Below are 20278 nucleotides of genomic sequence, written 5' to 3' on the forward strand. Positions count from 1 at the left end.
TCATATTTAAGAACCGTATAGATATAGGGAAACTTCTGTAACAGCACAGTAACCTACAACATACCGTATCATTAATTGTAAACCGAGGTGCCAAAACATTTCCCTGGATCAGCAAATGAACCTTGCTTTGGGTCATTTATTTCTTTTTCTTTAAAAAAAATATATATATATATATATATTTCTTCTATTTCTCATCCTCATTTTCAAGTTTTTGATGAAATAAAAGCATAGTTTTGTGACGTTTTAGCGAACAGCAGGGCGAGTGCTGGGGTAAAGCTAGTCAATGCTAGCTGGTGTTAGGCTAGGTAGGTAGGTAACGTTTGCTAGCTAGCCTGATATTTTAAATAGATAACCCACACAGATTACATTCTTCTAGTCCCCCCCCGGTATTCAGGATTGTGACCCGTTAATAGTGTCACTGTTGTTGTTGTTGTTGTTTTTGTTGTTGTTCTTGTTCATTTGTGTAATATTTCACTTTAGCAGTTTCTTATTGTGAAATTTGATGTCTTATATCTGTATACTCGTGTTCTCTTAAAATTCACTTTCATTTCATAATAGATAAACACATTCATTTCAGAGGAAACACCGAGAGTGCTTTAAGTCTTTTCACCGGAGGCCCTTGCTTTGGGGTTGCCTATGTTCAGCACTGCAAAAAATGCTCCACAGCAGTGGTTAATGGCTCATGTGAAAGTTGACACTCGGGGATTTAATAATTTGCAGTTGTTTATTTTTTTTTTAAATCTAGCCTACCAGGTTGAAATGTTATCATTTTATTGTGGCAGTTGTGTACAGTGTTTGACTATCAAAAAAAAAAAAAACTTTAGTTGTACAGGCTGGTTTAACTCTGTACCAGTATTACTGTGGAGAGGCGTGGATCGTTTGGCCAGCAGGGGGCTCACACAACTCCCTTTTCCCATCGCCCTGCTCACCAGCAGCTAAAAACAGAGCCATGATACTCTACACACAGAAACCCGACGGTGTCCTGACTAATCTCAAGTCTTCACAGACTCGCGGCATTTGTTTAAACGGACGACGGCATGAAAAGACATACACGTTCAAAGGCATACAATATTTTCCATTTTATTCAAAACTATATTTACCATAGACAAACCTACAGTTTCATTTATTCCGTGTAGTTTGAAACCACATGCGGTATTTTATTTTGCATGCGCGCGGATCTAAGGGGGCAAATAACCGACAAGATGAACAAGATCCCCATAGACGCATCACGAAAAAGAAGCAAAATCACAGTTTCTCTTCATTTGAGTGAGTTAGTAGACGCTCGGCATGTTTGTGTCTGTAATGTCGGATCCTGAATTTTATCCGGTTCTCAAAATGACACTTCGTCCCAGCTCAGTGCAGCCTCGGGAGACTTCACAATATCGTTCACAATATCTACAATTAACTCTCCAAAGCTACGACTATATAATATGCTATCTATATAATATAAACTATTTATGTTAGCAAATGGCAGCAAAGGTGTAACATTCGAGGGTTTCAAGTGTGCTACCAGGATGTCCTAGAGATATGCGAGGGAAAGTAACACCGTATCCGGGATGTGTATGAAAATACTGTGAACATTTTGATGCTTCCAGGATTAAAATAAAGACAAGGTAAGTACAAAGAAAACGAAGCAAACAGTAAAAGAAACAGTTTTTTTTTTTTTTTTGACCGAGTGAATAAACCAAAGCCTTATAAAGCTAGTTGATGCCTCACTAGAAACAGTTTACACTGGTGGTTTTAAACGCAGGGGCAACATAGTGGAGCAAGTCGGCGTTCCTATCACGCAGTGTTTAATAAACGCGTCTTTAACTTTTACTGCTGGATGTTAGGAGCCGAAAACATCAAACGAACCACCTGTAATTTTAATCCCAACCCCAGGGACAAATTATTAATCATCTCATCTGTCCGATCGATCGATAGATCATCGAGGCACTACATAAAAATGCATTTCCGTGTATATATCACTGGATGATATTCGGTCATGTGACATATGACCCTCCGGTTTCCATTCAGTTCTTTTTACATCACATTCTTCACGTTAAACCTCATGGATTTTTAACCACAAGTCAAATCAGCACTTTACTTTCTAGAGTCCGCCATCTTGTCCTGCCTGTCTAAACCTTCTTAAGTGTCGAAACCTTCAAATCCCGGCAGTTCCTTTTCTAAAGCGTGTCCGGTCACGATATAACCGAGAAGTCTTAAAATGTCTTAATTCACGGGCGAGGATTAACGTAAAACGAGGAATCGATGAATAATGGAAATGTGACAGAGATACGGCACACAAAACATGTAGGAATGGCGAAGTACCAAAAGTAGCCAATGAAAAAATGGAATACTCATACACACACACACGTACGCACGCACACACACACACACACACACACACACACACACACGCACACACACGCACACATACAGAAAGAAATCCCTGCTTGGGCACACCACAACAGGACTCTGGGATTCACTACATCTTTGTTTCGCTGTCTGGAGGTTTCTCGTTCTCGTACTCATTCTGTTGAGGAATCTTCTGGTAAGGCTTCTTCAACTCGTTCTCCTCCAATACAGAGTTGCACATCTCCAAATCGCCGTCCTGCAGCTCATCTTGGGACAAGAATTCCACAATGCCTGCTCCTATGGAGTCGCCTAGCACGTTGGTTGTCGTGCGCAGTCGGTCCCTGTAAAGCCAGAGATTCATCATCATTTTTTTTCTTTCTTTCACAGTCTAAAGGAGCGTGAACTTTCTTTTCAATGTATCCACCCCAGTTTAGGACTTTTCGCTATCCAATTAGCTCTGTAATTTATGGGAAGGGGATTCTATTTGGAATGATTAATTTGCCTAACCTAATTATGTTTCTATGTTAAAACCAACTGAAATGACATGAAATTCTCCCCAAAAAATGGAGCGAGACCCATGGGCTTTTAGAAGTGTGTCACTAGGGTAGATACAGAAAAGAAAAGAAAAAAAAAAATCAACCATGTGTTAGCCAGTGTAATGTAGGGATGAAGTTTCAAAGGAAAGCCGTAGTTAAATATGTCAGTATTGATTCGTGGTATAAGAATGTAATAATCGTGTATAAGACGAGACAATTAGATGATATGATAGATAGAAAAGACTGCAGGGTGAGACTGGAGGCACAGAACACTCACAGGAACCAATCCACTGCGATGATGAGGCTGATGTCGTCGGTGGGCAGGCCCACGGAGGTCAGCACGATGACCATGGTGACCAGTCCAGCCTGGGGGATTCCAGCAGCTCCGATACTGGCAGCTGTGGCTGTGATGCTGTGCAAAATAAACAAAGAGACCTTCATAGCATGTGTAGCACTAGTATATAGCACTAGTGAACTGGTCCACTCTCGAATGGGATAGACAGAATAGCAGCATGCCTATAGTCCATCCATGCCATTCATATTTGGACAGGTTTGATCAGATTTCGCGTGTGAAAGCGAAAATGTTTCTAACATATTCCCACCTAATAGTTATGATCTGTCCGAAGTTCATCTCCATGTTGTTGACCTGGGCGATAAAGATGGCAGCCAGCGCCTCGTACAGTGCCGTTCCGTCCATGTTGATGGTCGCGCCAACTGGCAGCACAAAGCGGGTCACCCTCTTGTCAACTTTATTGTTCTCCTCTAAGCACTTGAATGTGACGGGCAGAGTGGCTGAACTGGAAAAGGAGGCGACCGAAGAAAAGACTAGTGTAAGCTTTAACACACACACGTTTTAGAGATCTTAGAGATTTCGTCTCAGAGGCTGCTCTTGAGATCTACCTGGACGACGTTCCCAGGGCAGTGATTAGGGCCTGCAATATGCCAGTGATGAAGATGAAGGGGTTCTTCCGGGTGATGACAAAGAAGAGTGTGGGTAGAATAATACACCCGTGGATTAGGAGGCCTATGATGACCGTCACGGTGTACATGCCTAGTTGCCCTCCCATTTCAGTGATGTCGTCCATTTCCACAATTTTACCAGCGATCAAAAAGAGGATACCGATGGGTGCGTACCTTCAATGGGCAACAATCAAGCAGAGGTACTACTGACTGGTATGCTTGTTTTCAGGAACATCAAGTACAATCTTATGGACATTACCACCTGTATATAGTGATAATAACGCTCTCGTTTGGTTCGTACATGACAACACTCACCACATGATGATGGCGACCAGACGCATGATGGCCTCGTTGAGGGAGTCGAAAAAGTCCCTGAGCGCTTGGCCCTCCCCCTTCATATTCCCAATGATCAGGCCGAAACACATGGAGAACACGACCAGCCCGAGGGCGTTGACTCCGTTTGTGGTGCCAGGGATTGGGATGATCTCTTCATGAGCGACCTCTTGGGTGGTGTTGGTCAGATTAAAAATGCTGTCATTCACTATCTCCTTCACATGTACAACTCTTTTGCTGTATTGGGTTTTGAACTGTGGGGAGGTGAACGAGAAGAACGAAATTAGGGAAATGGAAAAGAAATCTAGGTTAAGCAAAGACAGACGAGAGACTTTTGATTGTATTCAGAGAGATTCGAGGACATTCCATATGATGGATACCTCTGGGATCCCTATTATATTAAATAGTAAATAGAACATGGCATCGCAGTGTACTTTTCTTACTGCTATATGATACAATAAACCACTATATTCTTTCATATAGCATATCAGTCTCTTACATGGTACTGGTAAATGTGAACGAAATGGAGATCTGTATACAGACCTATATGCAAGAACAATGTTTTTGTCCGTCATGTAAATCTGCATAAATATGAAAGAGACAATGCTTCCATTTAATTTTAGTGAAATGTATTTTCTCAGATCCAGCTGGCTCCGATATTTCCCTGTGGAGAGAATCCGGACCACAGTGTCTTTCCCCACTGTCAGCGCCTTACATGTCATTGTGTGGCCCCAGCAGTTCCCTGTCTCTTGGTTTCCGTGCCCCTTCCTCCCACCATAACGTCCAACTATGGTACTGCTGCTGCCCTGCCAAAGCTCTACCCACAGCTGTGTCCTCTTAAATTTACATCCCAATCCATCAAAATGCTAAATGGCTCTTGCGCCTCCCTTTCCCGGCATCCAAAGTTAACCATTTTGGTCCGGTATGAAAAACGTCGATACTTTGTCATTAGTTGTTATACATGACCGCACCATTAAAACAGTCAAGCCTCCCTCAGAAGCTGTGTGTATCCAAGGGTGATAATATATTCTCCACTAGGCTTTTTGTTTGGCCTTCTGAAAGGCCAGAAAGCATAGCCTCATTAAATCTGATGAGAATCTGGTTTCCTGCACAACAGGGAACCAAAGTACAAAGAATAATTTCCTTTGGAGAAAACACTATCCCATGACCACATCTTTGTCTTAGCCATATTTTGGCATGAAAATATCATATTGATTCAAGGAACAAAGGGAAACACCCGCAGCAGTGCTAGCCAGGACAAGGAATACTTGTTGAGGAAAGCAGCTACTCTAAAACTAGCTACCCGAAAAATACCTGCTGTGTGCAAGCTTGAACCAGGTTGGGAGGAAACATGTTTCTGAAAAAGAAGAATCACAAAAACCGTATTAGCCATCGACCTTAGATCATACGTCATAGGTAGGTCAGCTCTAAAGATCAGTCCTGCAGTACCTGATCAAGTCCAGGAAGGCGTCGGCTGGGCTGATTTGCTCGATTTTCTGCTGCTTAGCGAACTCATCTTTGGAGCCTTTGCCAGGGTGGATGATGAGGACCATGATGATTCCGATGAACACGGCGATGAACGTTGTGGTCATGTAGTACACCACGGCTCGCATCCCCATCTTCCCTGAAGCCCGACTGTCAAGTGCTGCCATGCCTGGTGAGAAAACGCATTCATACACCTGCTGCTTGATCACTTCGGTGTCGTACTCGGCAGTTACGGATGCAAAACGCTGCATAATTTATTGACATGTGTAGCCAGGATCCTCTTCTCTGTTACACGGAGAACCCATGAAGGGGTTGATGGAACGCAGAGAGCCAGAAACTTTCAATTCTAGTACCATCTGACATCGATACACAGATCGGTGCTTCACAAGAGCCAGAGTCTACTTCTCCATCATCTACCCAGAAAGATGGACTGTGTTGAGCAATACTCAGCTATATTTGGTGTGGTCTTCTGTCTACTGGTTGCAAGCGAGCAACCACTATCACCATGTTTGCTGCACTACCAAGACCAGCTTTACCAGCCATGGCCATGATGGTTGACCAGCATGAAACTAACACAAACTAGTACGAACCAACTTGGGCTTGAGTGCAATTCATGCTTGTCTAAGCTGGGGTTTTTTGTTTTTTTTCAGTAGTGGAAGTCAGACAAACTCGAGGAACTGAAGAAAGAGTCGTTAAAGTGGTTTTAAGGGGTTCCCTGGAGGGGCCCCAGAAGAAGGCATCATAAAAGAAAAGAACTTGAACTGAGAATGCCCCAGAACACAGTTTGCTTACCATTTTCAGTGCTGAAAGCTGTTACGTTGCATTCACAGCAAGGAAAGAAAAAGCATCTATTGTGCGAAAAGGAGATGTATGTGTTCCTTTAATCCTGTTGGGGGCAGGCCTATTAGAGGCCTTCTCTTTCAACTCATTTTTTTTCCCCCCATTCTCTCAACCACACCTCTCTCTACCTCGGGCCTTCTCCTCTCATCCTCCTTAACCCACTCTCTCTCTCTCTCTCTCTCTCTCTCTCGTGCTCTCTCTCTCGCGCGCTCTCTCTCTTTTTTCTTTCTCTGTGACAGGCTGAGAAACTCCTTCACCTGCCCAAACCCCCGGCGGCTGTCTGCATCTCCACGGAAACACCAAACAGTTTTTTTCCGAACCGAAAAGAACCCAGTCACTCAATTTGGGTACAAAAAAACTACAAAGAGTGGATGGGACAAAACAGCCCCCTCTTACATGTCACCCTCTTGGCCCTCTTCGGCATGGAGGCATTCGGGAAAGGGGCTACTAACGGAGCAACCAAGTCGACCTCTAAAAAGGAGGTTAATGGCGTATGATTAAACACCAAAAATCTGAATATCCCCATATTTGTCATTTTCATGAAAAAAAAAAGGAGTCTATATTTGTTAGTGTGATTATGAGACCGGTTTTCTGAGCAAATTCCTTAAGCAACTGGCTGCATGTGTGTGTTCGTGGAATGCTACAAGACAATATGGCTTTGAAGAGAGAAGAGGAGGGCACTTTGTATCTTTTATACGGGTGAAACGAAGCAGGAGGGGAGATATGAGGGTGGGGGCGATAGTGGGGAGGCTTACTCTGACCCATCGCAAACTTCATCATAGCACTGATTAGTTGCAAACCCTAGTGTGAGTCTCTTCTTCTCAGCAGAACCTCTGCTTCATTCTAGCCTGCCACCTATAATACTGTAACCACAATGAAGACACATTTAGTCAGACTGGAAATTATTGGCAGAATTTCTTTGGATGAGGTAGACTACACACACACACACACACACACACACATACAAAAAAGCTTAGATCTTCAAAAACAATGCTTAGTTACTTGCTCGTTTGGGAATCCACTTGAATTTTTCGATCTTTTGAAAAAATGTACCAACACGTCGTCTGCAGTCACTGCAGATTCTAGTCATATTGAGATGCATCATCGAGTCAGCATGTCCCAGCATCTTAACTGTAATTCCAATGACTAAAGCAATCACGTAATCTCAGCGCGCACCGACGATCCTTACAACTAGTGCAACGAGTTGTTTTTAGTGGTGTGACTTCAAAGATTTTCCTGCAGAGCATCAGGGATAGAGGGCTGCAAATTTAATGTATACAACGTCATACATGCCTTGTCGTGTTATGCGTCATGCCATAACATATAAAAGGAACCAGCTGTTGATATCGCTGCCTCATACAGACCTGTGATCAGACTGGACACCAGCAAAGGGAGGACCAACATCTGGAGCATGCGCATTAAGAGCTCTCCGGGGAAGGAGAAATATTTCACCTCTCTGTAGGACATCTTATATGGCCGCAGGGCAAATCCGAGTATGATGCCTGATCATAAAAGAGAATGTCAATAATTATCCTCTATTATAATACTACAGAGTCTTTCTATACAGTATGTAGCCTCCTAGCTTGTGTTTATTTGGCTTAGAACTTACATGAGATCAGATACTGCTTTCTATTACTTATATTCTGTATACAGAGACACACAATATCGTAGAAGTTGTCTTCTCTACCCTTAGAGTTTACCCTGGTGATGTATAATGTGGAGTATTTACAATACATAGAAGTTTCTAATTATTATTATTTATTTATTTATTTAACCAAGACCTAGAAACTATGAATGGCGTTAGCCTGACTATATTTTGTGTGACCTTTCTCAACATGTCAGTTCAAAGAAATCACCACCACTTGAGAAATGGGGGGATGCACTTGCCAAGGGCAACTGCGCCGATGGTTAAAAGCACGAAGGCATTCCTCCTCAAGAAGGTCTTAACGTCGTCTTTGGTGATGTCCTCTACTTTCTTCTTGGCCTTCAGGGAGCGCAGTTGGATGTCCTCACGGATCCTCTGCACCCGGCTGCGAGAGCGCGGTTTCTCCCCGCTGCTTTTGGTCATGGCTGCTGCTGTGAGCTACCTCTGTCCTCTGTACAAATCAGCCGTCTGACTGGACAGAGCAAACCCCAAGCTTCCTGAACTGAAATTTTCACAAAAGAGGAAAGGACTTAGCTTTTTACATTTGTACCGCCTCTGTATGAATGCATGTCTCAGCTCATCTGAACTTCACAAGAACTCACAAGGAGAAAAGTAGAACAAGTCTACGTGCAGTTCAGAAACAAAACAAAACAAAAAAAAAACAAAGCAAGACAGCTGCGTCCAGAAACAAAAACACAATGCCTTTTGACTTGCAGGTGTGCCTCTGATTTCGTAATCGGAGGCGGAAAACAATTCGAGTGGACCACGGTGTATATTCAATTATATGCAAATGAAGGATGAAAGTTTTCTTTTCTCTAAGACCTGAATTACCACTACAGAACTCAAGCACTCGAGCATCTCCTTTGGAACACGTAAGGTAATATGCGACGTCCAAACCAGATCACAATCATTTGGCATGAGTTCTCACTCCGAAAAATGAAAGCACAGCGTATGAAATGTCTGAACATTTTGGCAGACTGAAACATAAATGAAAAAAAAAATTTAAAATGCTGTCTGTCATGTGCCTCAGGCTGATACTAACACAGTAAATTGTTCAGACTACAAAAGAGATTGACTATCACACTATCACACTTACCCTTCTCAGCACACTGAATCTCCTCTCCGTAGCTGGTGATCCAGAGGTGCCAGAGAGCTAAAGACGGTCTTCAGTGGTGCAGTAGTGGAACTTGTCCGTCCCGACTGAGAAGCAGTGTGTAGAGTGCTGGAGATGATGCCAGTTTCGGCAGCCGAGATGTTCCCACAACACCCACAGCTCACAAGGGGAGGAGATTACAAAGGCGGACGGAGGGAGGGTGGGAGTCAGAGGAGGGGGACGAACTTGGTAAACAGTAAAATATTGGGCTGGGGAGAATGTTTGCACTAGTGATGGCAATTACGGCTCTTTTTAATGAGTCAAAGCTCATCTCGGTTCACCGGTTTACAGCTGGCCAAAGTTGTTAGTCTTTGACTATTTATCACTTACATGTTTAAATAATCTTGTGCCTACTGTAGCCTCAGATTCCTGTTCTTGGCCAGCACGAGTGGACCCTGATGTGGTCCGCAGCTCTGGCTCTGGAGTTCTGAGATGCTTTTCTGCTCACCACGGATGTAAAGACCGGTTATCCGATATACCGTTGACGTCCTGTCAGCTTGAACCAGTCTGACCTCTCTCTTCAAACGGGCGTTTCCGTCCACAGGACGTCCGTCCACTGCTCACTGGAGGTTTTTTTTCTCAAACTCTAAAGATCGCCATGATTGGAAATCCCAGCGATTTCTGAAATACTCAAACAAGAACATATGGCACATCAACCACGCCACAGTCACTGAGATCACATTCTGATGTTTGACGTGAACACTACCTGAGGCTCTTGAACTGTATCCGCATGGCTTTACGCGTGCCACATCACTGGATGATTGGATAATTGAGTGAATGAGCAGCTGTACGGTTACACCTCTTGCACATAACACATATAAACACAATAAACACACTACGGGTGATTATTTTGTGCCGAACAACTCAGACATTGATAAGAGTCACCGGATGAAATTCGGCCATGGTTGTTCCACTGCACACAATAGGATAGATTAACATCTAGTTAACCGCACACTCGGTGGAGGAATGAATGTCCAGTATCCACACAAACTGTTTTGTCATACCTTGTAATGAAAAAAGCGGTGGGATGAAGGTGAAAAAGAATGAGAAGGCTCAGCTTCTACTCGTTGTGATTTCTCCCAAGACACATCAGGCCTTCCTTGCATCTCGACACGGTAGGAAAGGCTGAGAATCAAGACCGAGAATCAAGCTTTTCTCTATAAAATCTCTTTTGTACTCAAACATACATGCTTAATATATTTGGGTCTTGCTTTGTATTGGGAGATGCTATGTGGCACTGCCCGGAGAGGAAAAAAAAAAAATGCAAAGATCATGTGTGACATGAGATTTACGAGTTGCGAGTTAAACCCCAGGCGCATTTTCTCAAGAGTGAAAGTCCACTAATCGTATCCTCCTTTCTTTCTCTCTGCTCTCTTTGGGGATTGGCCAGGCCAACCGTCTTGAAGTACTTTAGATAAAGATAGGCGCTTGGTGTAGTGGAAGAAAAGCAGGGCCACGAAATAACCTCTCCCACACAGTGAATAAACGGTACTTTCATCATCAGTTGCCTGGAGATCTGGTGGAGTTGGACTGTATCCGGCTTGTCAACCATCTCACTGTGCTTCTTCACTTATGTTGATCTTTACATCATTTGAAATTCCATGAGAAAATGCTGCCCATGTTGGTTTTATATCTACAGTCAGGCTCTTGCCATGAACCTAACTGCCATTTGTGTGTGCCATTTGGTTACGCACACAGGTGTTGTACTATCTCTGGACTGGTCCACGATGGCCCATGAGAATGCGCTTTTAGTGTTTGACTCATTCTTTTGTAGGAGCCTAATCAAAAATGGGATGTGGTATTCACTTAGACTCCTGGAATGTCCCTGGTTTTGTGTCTCTGCTCTCAGAGTAATCATAAACAGTGCCTGCTTTGCATCTGTAATGTGGATCCCACAACTCCATGCCTGCAGCCCCTCGCTCTTGCTCTCTCTGCTTCTCTTCTGCTTCTACTGCTCAACAGACAGAGGATGTCTGTGACAAAACTGGATTTCAGATTCTTTCTAGCTGTACAGTTCATTTTCGGTTAAAAAAAAACAAACAAACAAAAAACAAACTCGTCCAGTTTCGGGGTGTCAGACTCCTGCCCGGGCCACTTTAAACATTTTACATAACACGGGATACATCAATAGTTTGCATTCTTAAAGCAGACCATAGGACATATTTGCCAAACAGAGTTCTTACAAGCTAGCTAACGTTAATCTGATGTCATGTAAACCGGTAGTGAGGTTTCACTAGTAAGTCCTCAAGCTCGCAGACTGATGGCTATCATATGAGAGCGGAAACCAAGCTACAGGGCAATGCAACTGGCAATGGCAACATTTACCGCAGCAAATACTTCAAATTTTATCTATGTGCAAACCTTCTACATTTATTCTAGTATTATAGTAATGGTTTGTTATCACAGTGTTTTTGCCTCCCAGTGGCATCGAGAGCATGAGGTTGCTCACGGGAGAGTGGGAAAAAGACCAGTATGCCTCGATACGTCCAGACGCTAACTCTCGGTTTGAGACACAAACGTTAACTGCACGTTAAACTTGACGCCATAGCGCACGGACCATCAAGCCTTGCGCCTTGTGCTGCCCGCAAAGGTCGCACTGTACACGTTTGAAGCGTCATCGAGATTTTAGAGGGGAAATCAGAACAATACGCAGGAAGCGTACATTATTGGTTGGTTATTAGCTTGGTGCTAATAATGCACAGCGGGATAAATTCAATTAAAGTTCAGTTCAGTTTTACTTGCATGGCGCTTTTAACAACGGACAGCTTTAAAGAAATATATACATTCAGAATATAGATTTTAAATATATGAATTTAATAAACGTGTCCTAGAGAGCATCTGATTGGATGCAAATAGGATGAGTAGTGGATGACTCATCAAAAAAATTTTAAACAATTTTTTTCCCCCCAGAAATGACTCTAAATTTAAATTAAAACTATTTAAAAACAAACAAACAAACAAATGCTGTCTTTTTTTGTGTCTACAGTACCAAGAGGCACATTTGGTGTAATAAGCTTTACGCACGGGCATGCTCCTGACTAACCAATCCCTATTTATTTGGTCCCCAAGGCAGCACAGATCACTTCCTCTCCATTGACATGTACATCAAATTACAGCCTGGCTAATATTTCATTGTGACCGACGTTAACTCGGAGCTGCCTGTCACGTCTACTTGATTCAGGGGATTTTTGGTGCTAAAAGAGGCAACCCTGTGAGGTAAATGCCTCAGGTCTGACCGCATCAATAGCCAATCTCCCAGCAACCATTCAGCCTATTAGCCGTGATTCTGGACTTTCGGTATCTATTGAGCATGGCCACAGGGATGCCGCTTTGTGTACTGGGAGTCTTTTCTTCCACAAAGCAAGGCAGCATGCACAATAAAGCATGCCATTATCAAAAAGATTTAAAAAAAAAAAAAAAAAGAAGAAGAAAAAAAGAAAAGAAAAGAAATACTCCGTGTGTGTATCACTTTCCTTTTAAATAATGCTTATGGCTTTAAGTATTTACTTAACCAAAAAAGGGGATCGACTAATATTTACGTCATATCATATTAGAACACACAGCATGCTTTTGCGTTCTCGCATGCATGCTCAAATTGTTTTAGTTTTCCAAGGCTTGTTAAAAAAAAAAAAAGAAAAGAAAAAAAAAAGAAGCGACATTGGTTACTATCTGACATGAATATGTGTTTCATTTCCTGTCCAATTAGCCCGAGCACGAATGAGGACAGAACCCAGGACGTCTCATTAGAGACAATATGGCTCCGATAATCAGTGTGCTCTGTTTCACAGGACTCGTCATACTCAATAAGGTGACTAACCCATTAAAACAAAGCTGTAAGCTGCATTCAGGCTCACATACCTACACATCACTGCGTTTGTGAGAGAACGGTCTTGGCCAAATTTTTTTTAAATAAATAAATAAATAAATAAATAAATAAGTGCTCCTTTGGGGGACGAAATATATTTAGGGAAGCCCCTTGAAATAGGCCAGCTGTGGAATCTGAGAATGGAGACATTTTATTGTCTATTATGAAGCGTCAACGTTTTATCTGGACAGCGAGTGAAACAATGCAATCCGAAAACAGATACAGACACAAGTAAGAAGCCCACTTAATCTCCCAGCATTCCTTTTTTTTTAAAAAAAAACAAACAAAAAAAACAACTAAAAGGAAATGAGAGTTAACTTTAGTCACTATTCTACTATTAGTTACTATTCTGAATGAATTAAACTTCATTAAGTTATTAGGGTGCTTGTTATTACGTAATAATAAAACACTAAATAAATAAGACTATAAAACACTTCGGGCCATGCTGTAATAGGAAAACGAACCAGTTAGAGGGTGGTGTGAACGGGCCTGAAAGATTATTCATTCGAGAGCATTGTCATGAAACCAGCAAGGGTTTTTCATATTACAGACCCAGAGTCCATGACCCACTTGAAATCCCTATGCACATGGATCATTTAGAGTTGCGAACAAGTGCAACATTGTTATTGTTCTGACTTGAAAGGTTCGCATGTGAAGAAATCTACCGCACTGTTTTATTCTCCTCATTTCAAAAAACGTTGAAATGGATGTTAGGAAGTCTGAGGCCTTCTTCATGGCTACACGTGAAGAAAATGACCTAAACCGTACCTATAAGATCGTGGTATATTCAAAAGCAGCGCCGCCCAAATGCATTCAGGCGAGAAGAGAGCTGACTCTTCAGGCAGGAGCAGTATTGTATTTTGTGTGTTTAAAAATAAATAAATAAATAAAAAAAGAGAAAACCTTCCAAGGCCATTTTATGGGGTGTTAAAAAGACGGTGAGGACGACAAACGTTTCCGGTCTTCAGTCGTCTACATATGAATAAGCGGGCGAACGGGTGAAGATAGAGAGCGCATGAGAGCTCTTAATCAGGCACGATGGTCATAGACATTGAATAGAACGTAATCATGCTCTGATCTGGAGGTTTAAATTTCTTCAAATATTAACCTGTGGGCTGTGGATAAATTATTAGGAGAATTATTTGGGACGTAAACCCTGTACTAACATGATGTGAATAAAATTCATCACCAAAATAGACAACCGTTGTATCAACAGACCTGTCACACGAGGCTTCCTTAAGTGAAACATGACCACTGAATCTCAGATAAAAAAAATAAATAAAAAAAATTCAGTCATTCATTGAATATAAATAAAAATATAGCCTGACCTTCCTCTATCTATCATATGCATCTTTCTAGGCTTCACAACAACTAGCTGCCTTTTTGAAGGGGCCAGATCAGGGGTTGCTTTCACCAGAGGCATTTTAATCACTCTCTTCTCTTCATACCACCAAGTATGAAGCCTCCAGTCTTTCATGGGCTCGCTTTTTCTCCCAGCCCTCTAGACAAACTCTAAAGTTTAGCTTTGAATATGTTAGAACTGTTAACAATATGCAAAGTGGGCCTGCCAGGACCCAGGGAGACTCGTGATTAAGGATTCAGATCAGGCTTTAGGCATTGGCAGGACTTCCCAGAATCTCCAGTTGGTTCTCCAAACGGGTAATCCTTTTCGTCAAATGAGCAGACTTGACGATGAAAAGTTTTCTTGCGAATCGGTCAATCGCTCGACATCGAAGCTATGTCGCTCTTCAAAGCTGAATTGTTGAAACGATAATCAGATCCAATCCGCTTTTCTCTGCATTCCATGCATTAAAGGGCTCCACGCCAGATGATCCTGAACCTCAGAGTGACTAGCATGTACTCCATTGAGAATTAAAAATGCTCTAAACACAACACCTAAAGATCGTTACTTCGTTGCCTTGGTCCCACAGGATATAATTGAGGTATTATTTCTTGATTTTTTTCAAACGTTGATTCTATTTTTGATTTCTTTTTTCTACTATTGTCTTGTTTCCTGGTTTTCAGAACTCATGCAATCTACAGTATCTGCTTTAGCCAGGTCGGGGTTCTGGATCCGGAGTACTGGAAAGAAATCCATGCTGACACAAAGGAAGTGTCGACACAGACAACACGTGGAGCTCAGGATCGAACCCAAACCCTGGAGATGTGAGGCAGCAACACTATTCGCTGCACCGATGCTCTGTCGGTTTTCTGAACTTATTTGTGTGAATGTAAGTGAAACGGGGTGTTTTTGTAAACTTAAATTTGCCGCATGGTTTCAATACCTCCTTGTATCTATTACCTTGACAAAATTATATCAGATTGATTCCAGGTTCTTAATTTATGTAGAATCCTCAGTCTGGCTTATCAAGTGTAAGGTTACAGGACTGATGGTGTCATAATCCAATCTCTTCATTGATATTTAGGGGTTTTTCCCCCCTCCCCTTTTTCAGCAGATCACCCATCCGCATATTTTGATTCTGGCACAAGTTTTACACTGGATGCCCTTCCTGATGCAACCCTCCCCAATTTCCGGGCTTTGGACCAGCCCTGAGACCACACTGACTCGTGCAACCCTCCATTGAATGGGGTCGGTTCTCTAACTGAGAATTGAACCTTATTTATTTATTTATTTATTTATTTATTTATTTTAGGCTTACAAACATTAGACAGGCACATAGCCTATAATGTAATAGTGTTGATGAAATAAAAATTTCATCTATTTTCAGTTTCCTGCAAATTTGCAACTCTTTTTCTACGCTTGGGTTGGACAGTCCCCATAGTCTATATTGTACCAAGCCACTGATAACCATGCTACACAACCTACGTTTAGACGGTCAGTGTCTGTATCTCTTGGAAGGTGAAGACGAGCAGTCACTACCTTGGCACTGACCGTCTCGTGGAAGCTGTTTCTGTCCCAGACGTGCCCTGTGCTGACTGCTTGGTGATGCCAAAATCAACATATTGTGTTCAGCTGACAGATCTGGATCCTGGTTCAGAGCTGAATCTGGCCCAGACCTCTCAGATTAAACAGCTTGCTGGTCATAAACACGCAGGCCCCACTGCAACCAACAGTCACAGCAAGCAGCCGAGTAAGCAGTCTGAGTTACTCTAAATGACTTGGCAGCAGACAAGGTTCAGTCAAGGCTCAGCTGAAATCAGTGTGTCTGGACCTGAGACTGTGTAACTCATTTATCAACAGCTTTATAGCACAATGGCCGGTCATCCTTCTCACCCTCTCGCCGCTTATCAAATAAGCACAAATAGCTGCATCTAGGCGGTTCTTCCAGGCTGATATTGGCCTACCAGTTGAACAGCCACCTTCAACTATGCCAGTCTCTGCAGTGTTTCGAGAGGGGTCTGGTTCTGTCCTGTCAGCTCTGATGCACCTATGGCAGGCTCAAAGCAAGCTGGACCCCAAATGCCACAGACTGAAATGTGTCCAGGAACTTGTAGAACATTCCATGCTGTGCTTGGTATGTGCTTGTGGTCTTTATTTGCTATGGGGGTAAAACACATGGGTGCCCTTGAGTTTGAAGAGGTTAGTCCGCTGGGTGGTGGGCGTCATCATCCTATAGGATATAGTCGGGTTTGGGCGTCCAGCCTTTACTGTGACATGCCACTCTGTATGAGTAGTGTGTCCTCTTCGTTGCTGTTGCTGCATGGGTGTCGCCATGCACTTTATACAGGTTTTACTGGACAAGCATCACTTAGGCGAGCTCTTTTCCTCATGATGTTTGGTACGGTTTATCCAGGTGTTACATACCCACTCAGTGGCTAGGTTGGGTGAAAGTAATGCTAGCTATTGTTTCTCAGCTTTAATGACTTGTAACTGTTCATATCTAAACAATATGGTGGGTTTCTCACAAGTCAGCTGTGTATAGAACACTACTATATGTGTTTTTGCCGAGTTTTTACCTATTTAAGAACCTCATGGTTACGCGTATCAGTCTGTCACAGGATACTGCTTCAAATTATTTTTGGATAGTGTGTGTAGCACTCCTGAGTGTATCCTGAGTACAGCTCTCTGTGTCACTGTGTTAGTGTAGTTGTGTCTCTTTCTGGTTTTCCACTGATTTGACCAATTGCCTCACATATAATAAATAAAAGTAAATGCCAAACGAATAAGTGGAAATGTATGTGTATGGAAACGGATGTATAAATTAGCAGGAACTGCAGGACATTCTGTAAAGTCAGAATTTAAAAAAAAAAAGTTCAATAAACTTGTTTACAGCTGATTGTAAATCCATCAGAGTTAAACTCTGGATTGACCGTTTAAAATATTTACAAGCTAGTTTGCACTGCCACGATGTGGCAAAGATGGTGAACTGCAGCAGGAATCAACAGTATGTGCCTCAGATGTATTTAATAATGTTTAATACAAATGCTTTTGCAATTTATATATATATATATATATATATATATATATATATATATATATGACTTTGTCATGCTGTATGTTTCATAAGGTCTGTGTTTACCTTTATGTTTATCTGCTACATACTAAAGCTCAATATTAATGTCTATTCAATTTATAATGCCGTCATGATGCATCATACGCACTCAGAAGTAAAGGTACCAGACTGTACATTTCCTTGTTGCTCAGGTGCTAGCATCATCTTACGTGTGGTTCGTATGTCTCTTTATATCTCACATATATGTACATGATTGAACCTTAAGTACCACTGATACAACTTTAAAGCTTTACTCTAAAAGTTAATTAAAGGTACACTACATGTACTGTCCCAGGTAAAAGATACTGTACATACTAAAGATTCAAACGATGCACCCTTGATGGTACCACACCAGCAAGTACAGGTTGGTACCTGAGAGTGTGTTCAAATAATGAGGACTGTAAATGATTAAGGACTAAGCTCTGTAAATGATTGTATAAAGTTGCAATCAAAGATCATTGTGAGGTTATAAGACATTAAGACACATATAAAGATTTCTCAAAAGATAATATGAAATGTTATGAAAAGCTGAAAAACTCAAGTGAGCTCTTGCAGTAAGATAACCAGGTAATCAGATAACACGATGTTCAAAATCACAGTCAACTGCAGAGCACAGTTACGTTTTATCTATTTATTTATTTATTTTTAATTTTAGGGGGAAAAAAGTCAATCATCTGCTTTCATACAGCATGTAAATCATTTATATGAGGAGTAAGGAGCTACAGTATCCGGATTCAGTTCCTATTACAAACAACGCAAAACGTATCACTACAAACAAAAGCCAGCTGCCATAAAAGTTATACAAGTAACCTGCTGACTTTGACGGCAATAAGTCACAGGTCAAACAAATGCTATGCAAACCACAGGAGCTCACAGATCATGTTCAAGGCCTTCAATAGAACAAACAAACACTTGTAGCAGCAGGTTACAGTGTTAGGAGGGGAAAAACTAGTTTTTATACTCTCTTTTTAATGTATATTCTACATTTATTGACTATTGTTTTGTATTAGCATACCTTAATCTGTATCGATTATATTTAGCGTACACTCTCAGAAATAAAGATACCGAAGTGTACTTTTCTTTGTCGCTGGGTCGTACCATACATGTTTTGTACTTTTAGTATGGTACGTGTGTGTGTGTACTTTAATTAGCTTTCAGAGTAAAGCTTTAAAGGTACTTCAGTACTTCAAGGTTATTATCTTTGAAGATACAAGACACAAGAGATATACCCATGACAGCATATATATAAATTTCTGAGGCCTTTTTGTTTTTAAATGTAGGTAATTTTTTTTTCCAGTGACAAAAAAAAAGATTTTTATGTCTAAATGATAAACATTTATACTTTAAAAATGAAAAATTCAGTGTATGTAAAATATCTTTCCACACACGTCAAGGAAATGTCACTTCATATATGCTATATGATTCTCTGGTGGGAAGGGGGCGGGGCAGACATTCAGAAATGTGTACTTTTATTATTTAATGTCATTTTTGATATTCTAAATGTAAAGTTTAAAAGTTTAAGCGAAACTACACCCATCAGTTTGCTTTAAAGGAAGATTTAAAATAAATAAATAAATAAAAATAAAAACCCGTCCCCCACCATTACACACACGGCCATGGTGGAAAATTCCGCACGGTCCCAGTGCGCATGCGTGTGAAACCGGTCCATTCCGGTACGGAGCTAGTCTGCTGCACGTCAAGGGGGGGGATGTTGCACAGTCATGTCACGTGACAGCCGAGGCGGAAGCGCTCCAAAAACAAACACATGACGCGTGTGAATAGCAGTGCGATACATATACCTCTGAAATAGCATGAATGTTTATTATGTTTTATATGCAAGTGCAACACGAAATAATTCCGAAGGTCCTTACGCAAATGGTTCACATAATGTGAACAACATTTTACTGTACACAGTCAATTTCAACAGTCTGAAACTTTTCATAGGGATTCCAGTGTTGGGGTGGAAAAGCCATTGACTAACGGGCCAACCCAGAACGCTGTGGATTTGGTTCTCTTCTCGGAACCATTTCATAACGTTCTGGAAATGTTCTGTTTTGGTTCACAATGCCACCGCTGTTCCTGAAGCATTACCCTTACATTACAGAACAAGACGGTCTCTTATGATTACATGACAAATAAAGTTTGCCAAAGATTATTTTAGATGACTACCCTGCATTAAAAAACAAAACAAAACACCCCAATAGAAACCTTTACCTATACTTGAGTGTTGCTTTCAACTCTGTAAATCGTATGTACAAGTAAACAATGAAACTTAGCATTATTTTTGGTTAAACTAAAATCTAAAAATAAAATAAAAAATAAATCATTTCATTTCACTTGTGCATTCTTTTTCTCTGTCATGTTTGCCATGAGCTCTGACCGCCAAAGACAATGTGTTTATTTGTTATGTTTGGTAATTGAATGATTACTATAAATTGCAGCCTAAAAATGGTCTAAGCTAGGTTGTCAAATTTCTAGTCCATTTGATGGAGTTTTTCTACTGAGAACTTGTTAGGATAAAGGCCTAGGGTTCGTGTATAGTTCATTTATTAGAATGTGCCTCATTAAGATGTCTAATAACTTAAAAATACAGCTCATAACAAGCTACATTTAGCAGCTCGAAGTGAACATAAAAACCCAGGTGGCTTTACACTCTGAAATATGATATTT

At 41.4% G+C, this 20278-nt stretch overlaps 1 protein-coding gene across 1 annotated transcript; it reads right to left on the bottom strand.

The window, feature by feature from the left end:
• Positions 1 to 1064: 1064 nt before the first annotated feature.
• Positions 1065 to 12595, bottom strand: slc1a3b (solute carrier family 1 member 3b). Its single transcript, XM_047160786.2, has 10 exons — positions 9233 to 12595; positions 8379 to 8638; positions 7856 to 7993; positions 5616 to 5820; positions 5481 to 5523; positions 4149 to 4420; positions 3774 to 4007; positions 3476 to 3670; positions 3151 to 3285; positions 1065 to 2678 (listed from the first exon to the last, which is right to left on the bottom strand). The coding sequence occupies exons 2-10, from the start codon at positions 8557 to 8559 to the stop codon at positions 2468 to 2470; spliced, it is 1614 nt and encodes a 537-aa protein (XP_047016742.1). The 5' UTR covers positions 8560 to 8638; positions 9233 to 12595; the 3' UTR covers positions 1065 to 2467.
• Between the last annotated feature and the right edge of the window lie 7683 nt (positions 12596 to 20278).

The sequence above is a fragment of the Ictalurus punctatus genome, chromosome 16 (genome assembly GCF_001660625.3).
Source record: "Ictalurus punctatus breed USDA103 chromosome 16, Coco_2.0, whole genome shotgun sequence".
NCBI classification, from domain to species: domain Eukaryota; kingdom Metazoa; phylum Chordata; class Actinopteri; order Siluriformes; family Ictaluridae; genus Ictalurus; species Ictalurus punctatus.

Excerpts from the sequence above, each read along its gene's own strand:
- slc1a3b (XM_047160786.2), bottom strand. The coding sequence starts at position 8,559 with ATGACCAAAAGCAGCGGGGAGAAACCGCGCTCTCGCAGCCGGGTGCAG. Across the intron at positions 5,524-5,615 it reads GCCTTCCTGGACTTGATCAG|AAACATGTTTCCTCCCAACC; the intron begins GTACTGCAGGAC and ends CTTCTTTTTCAG. Across the intron at positions 3,286-3,475 it reads GGACAGATCATAACTATTAG|CATCACAGCCACAGCTGCCA; the intron begins GTGGGAATATGT and ends TATTTTGCACAG.